This window comes from Phyllostomus discolor, chromosome 10 (genome assembly GCF_004126475.2).
Source record: "Phyllostomus discolor isolate MPI-MPIP mPhyDis1 chromosome 10, mPhyDis1.pri.v3, whole genome shotgun sequence".
Lineage (NCBI taxonomy): Eukaryota > Metazoa > Chordata > Mammalia > Chiroptera > Phyllostomidae > Phyllostomus > Phyllostomus discolor.
Window position 1 is genome coordinate 82,252,526 of NC_040912.2, and position 12,969 is coordinate 82,265,494.

The 12,969-nt window shown below is 41.4% G+C and overlaps 1 protein-coding gene across 4 annotated transcripts in view; it reads right to left on the reverse strand.

The window, feature by feature from the left end:
• The window catches only part of DGKI (diacylglycerol kinase iota), a 400,657-nt gene that overhangs the window by 154,380 nt on the left and 233,308 nt on the right, over positions 1 to 12,969 (reverse strand). For all 4 annotated transcript variants that reach the window (XM_036010940.1, XM_036010942.1, XM_028525751.2 and 1 more), the window contains exons 16-18: positions 6,538 to 6,593; positions 5,559 to 5,621; positions 1,353 to 1,426 (exon numbers count right to left, since the gene is read on the reverse strand). In XM_036010940.1, the coding sequence (XP_035866833.1) occupies positions 1,353 to 1,426; positions 5,559 to 5,621; positions 6,538 to 6,593 (193 nt within the window). The remainder of the gene's footprint in view (positions 1 to 1,352; positions 1,427 to 5,558; positions 5,622 to 6,537; positions 6,594 to 12,969) is intronic.

Below are 12,969 nucleotides of genomic sequence, written 5' to 3' on the forward strand. Positions count from 1 at the left end.
CGCCTTCCAAAGAAAAAGGAAATGGACTCATCATCATCTCCAAAACGTCAGTCTGTGAAAACAAGCCATGATGTTACAGCAGAAGCATTCCCTGGTGCCCAACTGTCTCTTAATTCATTGTTTATCAACGCATCCCCCTCTGGTTCATGTACGTCAGCTTTCCATGATGGGCCATGCGTCATCAATGGTCAGCTTCAGAATTTGGTCTTGGAGGAGGACAGAGGCATGCCAGCCAGTATTCAAAGGAGAGAGCACTGGCTGGGCAAGCAGTGAATGCTATATAACTAAGAGAAGCAGCACCCACAGCACAAAGGAAAAGGTAACTGAAGAAGAAAGGAAGAGTGAAGAAGGGATTCAGAAAGAGGCAATGTTAGAAAGGGAAGGGAAAATCAAGAAAATTGGAAAAGTAGAGGAACAGGAATTTAGAGGGGGTTAGGGAAAGGAGCAAGATGAATAAGATATGTAAAGAAAGGAGGAAGAAAATCAAAGGAAGTTCATGTTCCCTGAGACTTGAGGTCTCCTGCTTAAACAACTAAGACGAAAATGCTTCTGGAGTAGGATCAGAGTAACTACCCTGAGCACTGCTGAAAGTAATCAGGAGGCTCTAAGAGGCTTTTCCTAGCCATAGATTTACGTACAATTCTCATTTTTCATTAAATTCCATCTAAACAGAACTTATTTGCAAAGTTTGTGCCTGAGTTATCTGGTTTGCAAATAACAGAGGGTCACAGAGCCATCCCTTCCAGAATCTTGGCTTGGGAGCCTGGACTCAGATTTCATGCCACAGAGAGAATGTGCTTATTCTGAGACTGCGTTAATCTTCAATACCCCTTTCTCCCGAGGTATGTAATAATACCGAGAGAGCTGACACCCTAGCTAGGAAATCCTACTCTAATTGATCCTATTTTTTCCAAGCAATCGTCTGGCAATGATTTTGAGTGAATTCCATAGTAAAATCAGGCTGCATGGTTTCCTAACAGCCTTCAGGAAACTGAGGACAGGAATTGATTCAAGTCTATCATGTTTGGGGGTTGGGGGATCAGTAATTTGAGAATTCAATTAAAATGTTCTTGTCCAGAGGGGTGCATGGGGTACTTAAGGATGGATAAGTGTAGACCATGCATGCTATATCGTATTTTAAAAATTCCAAATAATAAAAACCACCTACTACAGAGAATATTAAATAAACCAAGCATGAGAACATAATTCTCAGACCTGGAAAATCTCTACTAAGCCATTGATATAAAGGATTTGCCTTGTTTGTACCTGGAAATGTTCTATAATGAAAACAGATAACCTCAAGTCAAACAGAGTTCACATCAAACCAAAGAAACAAGATGAACAGAGCTTACCTGGGTATATTTAAAAATACTATACACTGGAACTTCAATTCCTGAATCTTTGGGGTGAGATCTGTTCCATCACACTGAAACAATCAAAGCAGGAAAAAAACAAAGGTTTTGAAGTAAGCACAAGTCTAAAACAATGACCGGAGATAATGGGTGGACAACAGTATATACCAAGTTCTTCCCCTTGGCATCCCCCCCCCCCCCGCCTCAGCTTAAGTTAATGCCCATTACTATCACAATTGAAAATTTATTCTGGCTATAGCTTTACCAGTCCCAGGAAGTACCATCATTCTTCACCTTAGGTTATTATTAGATATTTAGGCTTGTAGTACTAACATTAAAAGATTTAGAAATGCTTAAAATACTAAAAAGAACCATGCCTCAAGTTGGGACGGCGACCCCTAGCACAGGTTTCTGATTCAAACAACAGTCATGAGTATAATGATTTGCTCTGTTTGGTTTTTGAGATTAATTTTTTATTTTGAAAAAGTTAAACATGTTGAAAACTGTTTAAAGGAATATATACTGCAAGCTTTTCAAACCCTATTATAAATAAGCATTATCTCTATTAGCAATTTGCTCTTATAAAGTTAACCTCTTACACATTTTGACTGGTCTTCTGAGATCACCTGCTTTCCCGGACTCTGAACTTGACCCTGGGTCTCGAGGGCCACAGGCTGGCTTAGCCCTCAAACCTTTCTGTGTGGCTTCCCTCATCTCTAGCGCTTTCCTCAAGATTATCCTCTGACTACTAAAACAAAACAAAACAAAACAAACAAAAAAAAACGCGCCCTGGCTGGTGTAGCTCAGTGGATTGAGCGCGGGCTGTGAACCAAAGTGTCGCAGGTTCGATTCCCAGTCAGGGTGCATGCCTGGGTTGCAGGCCATGACCCCCAGCGACCGCACATTGATGTTTCTCTCTCTCTCTCTTTCTCCCTCCCTTCCCTCTCTAAAAATAAATAAATAAAATCTTTAAAAAACACACACACTTTCCTTTCCCCTTCTCACTTACTGCCGGTAACAAAAATCAAAAGAAGGAATCTACAGTCAAGACTATAGATGTCTCAGTGTCAAAGGCATAAAGCCTGCTTTTATATTCACTCCCTTCACACCCCCATCACCAAATTCTCCCCATTATCTTCTCCTGCAGAGAGAGCAGGGAAACATGTCAACCTCTGTGCAAATTTTAAAAAATCTCCTTAGGAGGAGTTTCCGTTGAAGAACAGTGATTCTGCCGGCAGACAGTCAGGGGACCTCCTTTTCCTGCCGACCTCACGGCAGCTGAATGTTCCCGAGCATTCCCAAAATGTGCTTCCAGGAAATCTTATAGCCCTGCATAAAGTATTTTAAAATGTTACTTAGCAGGAATCATACTGTAGACGTTGACTGGGGTATTTTTACAATATTCTTGCATACTAAGCAAACGTGAAGTCTCCAATTTATTTGAGGACTGGAAATGAGTTGATGGATGACTACGCCAATGACGAAGAAATGTAGGCATCTTAACTATCCACACTGAGTGTTGTGAGCAGCTCAAACTTAAAAAAAAAATAGAATGTGATACATTCATAGCATGCAAAGTAGTATTTCTGCCTTCCAGGAAAAAAAACCCCTGTAATTAACATTATTGCATTTAAAACAAATAACTTTTTAAATTTTCAACTTTTTTCTCCTGGGAAACATATCCATGATTCTGGGAAGTCATCAACTTCTTTGAGGATTGGACGCCTTACAATGCACCGTGTTTTACACAGTTTTGTTACATTTTCCTGCATTTAAACTTTACAACTCTTTAGAGCTGCAATTTTCAACTTTTTCCTTACTTCACATAAAAGGAAAAGACCTACATGCGAAATATTTTGCTGTGCAGAAGCTCACGTACTGATGTCAATACAATAAGAAGAAAACACAGAAGTAGGGCAGACCACGCTGTACGTAGGTTTGTGTTACCGTCCTCTTCTCTTCAGTGTAACGTCCATACCCACGTTTTACATCTACGTGAGAGATCTTTATCTATGACCTCAAAAACATTGACTTCAGCCTTGGCAAAGTAAGGTGCTCTGTTGTGTTACGTACATCTCAATGCTCTAGCTAACTTTCCAGCCTTCCTATCTCACACTCTAGAAAACATACAGTGATGTCATTGTAGAAATATCCTTGTGTCCGTCTGTGCCACAGCACCATGGTCAGTAATCGTTGCTTCAAAAACATGTCTTGTTATGCCTGTTTTAAATGAAGGCAGTAAACTTTTTTGGAAGGTTCAATGATTTCCCCAAAGTCATATACCTCATGCAGGTAGACCCACGACTAAATTCCAAATGTCCAGACTTACTTTCTGATGGTTTTTCTCCTTGTAAAAAAGGATATGATTACATAGAGCAATCCACCTGAAATATTACACGTACTGACTGAGGTTAAACCTTTTTTAGCTATTTGGCTGCCATGTTGGCTTCTCTGCACCTTTTAATCCAAGCTACACAGCCCGTCCATGCATGAAACATTTATCAGCGAGAGGACTGCCAGAGGGGGAGCAGCACTCTGTAGGTTGGGAGGTACAGAGTGTAATTTCAATGCCGCCGACTTGAACGGGGACCGCCATTCAATAGGGCCACCGCCCACCTCTCGGTGGCTCTCTGGGCGGGTGTTGCTGCTCTTCCTCTACATGTGACAAATCATGGAAAGAACAGAAAAGTTCATTCCTGGCAGGCTTGTAGGCAGCTGAAGAAACAAGGGAAGCTTGGAGTCAGGTTGCTATTATTTAAATTTAATAACCATAATTTGACCAAAATAAAGATGCTCAGAGGTCCATGGGCCATGTGTCTTTCTTGTGTCTAGCTTTAAGAAGGCAATAGTTAGTTTTCAAGAGTCACTACTACTCAGAGACACTTGGTTTTCATTGCCACTGAAATGAGAAGTGACACATCTGACGGCAGTGCCAAGGGCTGCAGCACTAGCGCTAATAAAGGCAGAGGCTGGTCTCTGGTCTCCACTGATTTCACAGATTCGTGTCTCGTGTGTGTTTTATTGCTGATTATAAATTTACCAATCTGCATCCTCTCATGCTCCTGTGCATTTCCTCTGAATATCCATTAGCTTAGCTCATACATTTTTCTGTATTCTCATGGATATCTTTTATTCTGTCTCCTCTTGTCACATATTCTATTTTCGTTATCCTAACCTGAGGGCATTTTTTCATTGTTTTTTTTTTTTTGGGGGGGGGGCGGGGGAAGAAGGGAGAGAGAGAAAGAGAGAGATGTGAGAGAGAAACATGGATTTGTTGCCTTCCGCATGCACCCTGACCAGGAACTGAACCCACACCCTTTTGGTGAATGGGAGATGCTTCCACCAACTGGGCCACACCAGCCGGGGTCATGTTCTATTCTTCATCTATGCTCGGCTAAATTCCAGCATTGTTCTATTTCCACACCTTCCTCCCCATCTATTATTTTCTTTTTTTCCTTCACTTACACAAGTATGTACAAAGTCACGTTCATGCCTTCTTTTAGCTTGATTACTACAAGAAAACATTTCCTGTCTTCCTTAACAACTATGCTATTTTGAAATACATCTCCTAGAGAGAAGACAACGTCCCCTCTCCCTTGCCTCCAATCAGTGTGTGTCCAAAACCAGGAACAGCAACCCAGGAAGAAACAGCACCAAAAAATAACAATAATTAAAATAAATAATAAATAAATAATCCATTCAGTGGATTAGACAGTGAGTCATCCAAAATAATATAATCAAAGCACTTCTCTAAAAAGGAAATGCCTCTGACAATCCAGGAATAAAGACATTTGTTTGGTCAGCATCTCCTTCCACTTGAAGACCCAGCTCAGCATGGTTTCTTCACTGAAGGTTTCTCTTGACCCCACCGTGGTGGGCTCTCACTTTGCCTTTGTGCCATCACCGTATCAGATGCACAGTGCAATGACGGCATTTACGGTGTTGTTCTTCAGGCTGAGCTGCGAGGTAATTCAGGAGTGGACTGAGTCATCTGATTTACCTTCTTCCCCAGCAAGTAAGACAGTGTGTGTCACCGAGTTAAACGCTCGTGAATAAATGCTGGTTGAATGAATGACCCCGAATGGTCTCTGCAGTTGTGCGCAGCCCACTGATTAATCTAAGTCGGCAAACTGGTATTTGGGGTTCAATTTGGGGGGCACACATACTGATATTCAAATGAAATGAGTCAGCACATCCAATACTTACAACAACTTTAACGTGTTTGGATAGGTCTCTAGAGCTTCTCTGTAGGAAATCAGAAAAAGCTGCCTAAACCACAAGGAAATAAAGAAAAAAAATCTTGATTACATGGTTATGCCAAATCCTTGCTTTGTATTCTATAGTTCCTAATGACGCGAAATTATACAAAAATATAACATGCTGAATCCAAACTCAAGTACTACGGTGGCTGTCAGGTTGAAATCTTTTTGTGTTCAAACTATAACCTATAATAATAAAATGTAAGATCACAGTAGGAGAGTAGAAAAGTGGATAAGTCCAAGGGTCGGCTTGAAAATATATTTCGACTCCCTTCCCCGACCTTCCTACTGCTGCACTGGGTGCTGTCCCTGAGAATGTCTCGCTCCCCACTGCTTTATTTCCATTTCCTCTGTCCAGTGGTATAAATTTAAATCACACTTATTTTTATAGCAATATCTGGGAGGCATTTTTCTTTCTGGCCATTCACCCTCTGGGATGTGCTTCAGCAGGAGGAGGAAAAAAAGATGTGGCCGCCTTTGGTCTCATATCTGCTTCCATGAAAGACTCCCCATTCTCGGCCCATTTCTCACCAAGCACTGGTGCCTACACACCCCTGTGACAACTGCATCCTTACCCAAGACTTTCCACGCACTTTTCGGTTTTCCTGACTTCCTGTTCCCCAGGCTGGCTTTGATCCTTGTTTTTCCCATCACTTGTTGGATGTCACCCCCTTGGTATAACGGGGAGCCTCAGGACTCTCAAGTTCAAAGATGAGGGACACTAGCTCTCTCTGCCAACTAACTCAAGACACACATCCTTACTTTTCTTCTTATGCCAAGACATTACACATTAACCATACACAGACCTACATGTAAACATCTGAGATGCATACAAAATTATTTTCAGTATCATTAGCATCTATAGTACCAAGAGTGAATTAGCATTAAATACTATGTAACAACTATAAAGTAAAACATATACTTACCCCTGCATAGAACATTTTATTTCGAAAACGACTGTTGAACTTCTCTGGATTTGCCTCTGTGGAAGGGAGAGGGTAGTTCCATTATGGAGACCTCAGTAAAGGGAGCGACTGGGGCCAGCATCCCTCCTTCCTCCCCCCACACAGACCCAACAGACCCAGCAGCTTCATTTTCATCTGCCTGTTAGCCACAGGCAGCGGTCATCGGGGTCCAGCGCTACAACATGCAGCCACAAATGGCAGCATCAGCAGCAACTGGGAGAAGGTTAAAAATGTAACGGATCAGGATCGCCCCCAGATGCATGGAATCAGAATGTTTGGGGTGAGAGGTCTGGGAATCTGGGGTTTAGCAAGCTCCCCGGGTGATTCCCATGCACAGTCGAGGTTGAAACACCCTGGACTCTACTCAGAATAGAGGGTCGGCAGGGATGCAGGGTGGGAACGGTAGGGGGAAGGGGCAGAAGGTGGAGCGGTGTTTGTCTGCTTTGACCTCTGTAGGCCACGGCTTCCCTAAACTATGGTTTCAAATGTAATTAAATATGGAAAATTCGGATAAAATTTAATGGACAATTTGCTTTCATATTTGACATCAAGGGCTCTGGCTGAAAAATGGTTTGATTTTGAGCTTGCTCCTAAATGTGATATACGTTGAGGGCCACAGAAAGAGTAAACAGGAGTCTGCATCAGGGAATCCTCCCATGAATTCAAGGGATTTATAAAATATTTAAATGAAATATTACTTCCTTACATGCTTTCTAATAAAATTCCAAGACATTCCAAAGGCACCTGCTGCCCATGTTTTTGCCTTCTGCTATTTTATTCAGTATGCTTATCAATCCCTTTCTTAAGAGTTAGGTCTTTTTCTTGAAGTCCCTTCTCGTTAGACTGGCTGACGAGCTGAAACTCCAAGTCCCAACCCTATTTTTGAACGGCAAATCCCAAAAGCTGCTGTCTGGCTGAAGAAATGTAGCAAAGCGTTCACTCACTAAGACTGGGTTGAATCAAAGCTCCAAAATCTCAGGAAATAATTCAGGACAATTATTATGAGATGATTTTCAGGATTATGACAATATAATATTAGCATAAGACATAGAAACTAGGTTGGGGTTTGCAAACAAAAAAAAAAGATAGTATTTTTATGGATTGATTTTTGACAGTTACTTCCATCTAGTCAAAGTTCCTGTACTTCAAACCTCTCCTTAATCATTCACTCTCTTCTACCAAACTAAGCCCTATGACCCTTAAACCAAATAATACCAAAGGGAAAAGGTTAATTCATAGGATGTAGTAAACAAACAGAGGATAGAAGTGATACTATGCACTCCACTTCTGGACCCCCATTGTTGGTCTGAGAGCTGCCCATTTGGATGGTCTGGACCTTCTTCAGGATAAACTTGGCTGCTGAATGACAGGTTGTTTTTAAGCTTTCCTTGATCCAGATTTGTTGGGTACCACTTTCAGTTGTCTTAACTCTTGCCTGATGGAATCAGAGGCAAAATGAGAATTTTTGTTGCTGTGCAATTTATCATAGGTACATATAGGCTCTCATTTTAAGCACAATCAGATCCAGCTATTGAGCAAGTTTTAATGAGAAATGGAAAATGATACCCACAGTTCTGGCCCAGAACTTTTTCAGGGCACTGATGTCCAAAGCTATTAAATGAATCATATACCAGCTATTAACATTTACTTTTTTTATAATGTGTGGTTTGGAAAATACCCACATCCTCATGAGGTTTGCCTATGAGCCTTGAAGAACTGAAAAGCATTTTTTCTTTAAAGAAATAGTTTTTTTTCTCTCTCTCAAGAGATGGAAAATGTGCTGTAAGACCCCAAAAGACCAGATTTAAGAAATAAATTGAGTTTATGGTGCTTTTACTTACACAGTTGATGAAAACAGTCATCTCAGATGTAATTTAACTGGATAAAAGTTGATTAAATAAAATTCTAAAAAGTAGACATATATCCCTGGCTGGCATAGCTCAGCAAATTGAGCGCGGGCTGCAAACCAAAGTGTCACAGGTTCGATTCCCAATCAGGGTACATGCCTGGGTTGCAGGCCATGACCCCCAGCAACCGCACATTGATGTTTCTCTCTCTCTCTCTCTATCTCCCTCCATTCCCTCTCTAAAAATAAATAAATAAAATCTTTTTAAAAAAGTAGACATATATCAAGACACTAGCATTCATGGAGGTATCAGAAAGATGTAAAATAAAGAGACAGGGGAGTTGGCCTTGAGGTTAGGAAAAGGTGTGAGGTAAATTCTATTATTCTCTCTGCTCCACCCTACACATTATACTATTGACTCCCAGAGTGAGCCTGCGTGGTGATTCGACTTTTTCCCCATGTTTACATCTACCTCATTCCGAGCACACATTAGACTTGGAACAAGGCTGGCTGGAGCTGAGGGAGATGTTCGCTAGTGTGAGAGCTGGGCCACTCCCTGCAGAAGCCAGGCCATCAGAAAGAAAGGAAAAGCCCACCAACAGCAGTGTCCACTGTCTGGGTATTGAAAGGAAGGGGTTGAGTGGCTGAACATGTCTATGTGTATGTATAAGTATTGATATGACTTTGAGGGGAACCAAGGAATGAGGACTTCCAACTACATCAGGAAAAGGGCCATACAGAGCGGGGGAAAGGCCAGTAAGAAAGTGTAAGAGCTCCTTAAGGAAGTTGTCTGTTAATTGGTATGAAGTAAACCATGAAAGTCCACACTCAAGAAAGGCCAATAATCCTCAAAGTACCCCAAGACCCCAGTAGTGGAAGTGTCCATGGCTTGTGGCTACAGTTGCTAGATTTCTCAGCCTCCTCTTCCCAAGAGGGTATGAGATAGCAAGACCCAAACACACACTGTGTATGTCTGTGCCATTAACCTAGTCACCATCTGGCTGGACAGCAACGTTAACCATATTAATTTTCTACTCCTGCAAACTTGGCAGCTTAATATATTGATTGACTTTCTTACACTTCTCTAGGCCCAAAGTCTGGGCTGGTTTCTTCTGGGTCCTCTGCTTAGGGTCCTACTGGGCCAAGATCAAGGTATCAGTCTACGGAGCTTTTACTGAGTGGCTCCAGGGTAGATTCACTTGGAAGCTCATTCAGGCTGTTGACAAAACCTATGTCCTTGCTGCTGTAGGAATGAAGTTCTTGCTCCTTGCTGGCCGCTGGCTAGAGTCTACTCTCCACTTCCAGAGGCCTCTTGCACTTGCCGGCTTATGCATGACCCCTGCGTTGTCAAAGCCAGCAATGGCCCACCGAGTCCCCCTCACACTCTGAATCTATCCGCCTTCCCCTTCCGCCTCAGAGCTCGGACTTCCTGTTCCACCTTCCACCTTTGCTTTCAAGGGCTCATGTTATTATACAGGGCCCACTCAGATAATCCAGAATTATCTTTCTATCTGAAGGTCAGCTAATGATTAACCTTAATAACATTAACAAAGTCTTTTTTGCCCTGTGAAATAACACAACCGATGACCATGACCCAAATGGCAACAGTCGTGGAGGTCAAAATTCTACCTGCCCTCATCTGCCCCCTGCCCCCGTGATTCACATCCTTCCCGCACAAAACGTACATCTTCTCCCTTCAAGGCCCCCAAAGGTCCCATCCCATTATGTCGTCAATTCAAAATGCAAAAATCTCATCTAAATCTCATTAGCTCCAACTTCCCAAACCCCATCATCTAAATCATCCAAATGATTTGGCTCTGGATGTAATTCATTTATAATGGTGATGAGGCTCTGGGTACCGTCCGTTCCATTGACTTCACATATTCATCCCATCCTCCTGCGCAACACAAAAATACGCGTGCCCTCAGAACGGGATCCTAAGCCTTGCTTTGTCTGTAATTGGTCCTGCAGATTAGGAAGTTATTCATAAATATAAGTTCAATACTACATGTATAAAAATCAATAAGCAATTTGAACCCTAAATAACTCACACATCTTCTATACTCTTACCCACTCTTAAGACTTCAGTTATGCATACACAAATGCCTATGGTAACATTGCCATCTTCAATTTAAATTGTCTATATTTAAAAAAAAAATCTGTTCTTTTGACATCATTGCCCATTCAGGACAGATATATTTTTACCAACATTATCTTTACTTTTCTAGCACCCCCACAAAAAATCTTCCATTATGTAATAACTGGTCAGCTAACCCATCTTCCTCACATGCTCACCACCCCTCCGTACCGTCCGGTCTGAAATAGCCTCCTCACCCGCTCACTCCGTGCCTGCATCACGCTCCTCCTGTATCTCTCCCCTTCTCTGTCCTTTCCGGAAATTTCCCTCTGACTCTTTCCCCCAACAGACAGCAGTCCCACTGACCTCCTGTGTTACTTACTGCCTGTACTACTAACCTTGCCCTTACCATTTACGCTTTTCTAGTGCTATTTACCTTTTATATAGGGGGCCTATCCCCGAATTAAAATTCCATCCCTGTAACAGACACTTATTGAGACAGTCACGGGACTTGGCACAGGGGCCTCTCTGCTATACACCTGAAACTCACACAAAATAATATCGAATGTGAATTGTAATTGAAAAAAAAACTAAAAGAAATGGGTTAAATTATTTTAGAACAGACTAAGTAATACTGGTGTATTTGTTATAGAGAATACATGTGTGCATGGAATCAATTCACAATCATTTGTTCTAATGGAAGAATAGCGTAATTCAAATAAATTAAGCAAAAGATAATTAAGAGTTTATTATATTCAGAAATAAACTGTATTCTTTCAAAAATGAAAATAGGTAAATAGGCAAGTAAACAAGTAAACAAATAGGACATGGTGGTGAGCCTCATGGAACTTAGAATGGGTGAGTCGGGTCTGAAGATGAAAAGGAAAACATCACTCTTAAATGCTATAGAAAGACAAGTGCGCGAGAGGAAGTGGGTGTTGCACAGAAAGGGAGCGATCTGAAATGTGCTCCAGAGGCGGCAGGTACACTTGAATCTTGAGTGATAAGTAGGTGCCATGCAGAGGTTCGGGATGGAAAAGAAGGTTACAGACAGAGAAGCTCAGATCATCAGAGCTTCCCAAGGGCAAACTGTGCTTGGGCCTTCGTGCCTGGACAAGAGCCTGCAAGTGAGGCCCTCGCGGTGATGGCAACAATGAAATTGGGCACGCCGCCACAAACAGCACGTTTTTGAAGCAATCTGCCAGTCCTCTACGCAAGTCATGAAACATTCATAATCCTTTGAAACACGCAGGTCTGCATGTCTCTGCATATTCAGTGAAAATAGTAAATCCTAAATCAAATTTAAATACTGCCTCCTCGAGAGTCATACATAATTATCTGTCCTTGACCTTGTAGCAGAAGGCTCGACTCCTCTGGATAATAATGTCAATGAGGCAGAAAAATTTAAACCTCCAATCTCAGACTAAAAGTTTGATGCGTTTAATATCTTTCATGTTCAAGAAAAAATGACAATCTACTTCATATAGCTGGCAGAGTGAGACTTAACTTTGCCACCTGATAACCATAATTATTGTTAACATCTCTACAGATTAATAGGGTGAAATGTTTTCAATGTATGTCCCCAAGCACTGTCATAATGCAAAAATGACTACAGTACTGGGCAAGACTCACAATTAACAACTGACAATTAAGTGACGAATCCTATGACATCTCCAAATTCTGTTCAAATGATTGCACTTTTTGGTACCCAGGCAGCAACGAGTGAACCATGCATGGTGTAGCCACTTTGAGAAGACCAAGAAAGCATCTCTTTTGCAAGCAAATAAAGTTTGCCCTCTTTCTGATCAAATATATAAACCCAAGTTATTCAAATGTTTGCACTCTTTATGCAAAGTCAATCAAAATGTTAAGACTACATTATCTCCTTATTTGATTTTCTACAGGTCATTCTAAAAGTATGGATTTATACAGTAATGCCACCAATAAACTGTCTCAAAATAAATGTCACTTTCTTCGTCCCTTCTAGAAGAAATATAATATATGTAGTAACGCTAAAACCTGCATCTGCCCCGTATCAGTTTGATGCGCTATTTTCCAACGATGCCAAAAACTGTTTCTACACTTAAATTTTTGAAAATTCTGCCTCAGTGAGACTTGCATCTATTTCCAGTTTCATGTAGACTGATTGGCATGATTCCCAGTTTAAAGCACTATTTTTTCTGACCGATTCCCAATAGGTTATTCTATTCAAGCATTTTTACAATAGCTCTCACGAGGCTTTGAGTCAAACTCCAAGTATTTTACACAAACAATACAAGCTTTATCATGAAGTCTCACGCTGTGAGTGGCCGTGTTTGAGAACAGTTTGAAGTCGCAGCTATGAGGTTTTTGGCTGGAGAACAGCCACTCACTACCAACAAAAACAAGTGAATTCACCCCTTACTGAAAATGTGGCCTTGCTGTTTTTCTTTTCCTTCTGCAGCTGAGCTTGAGATTTCTTGACCACATC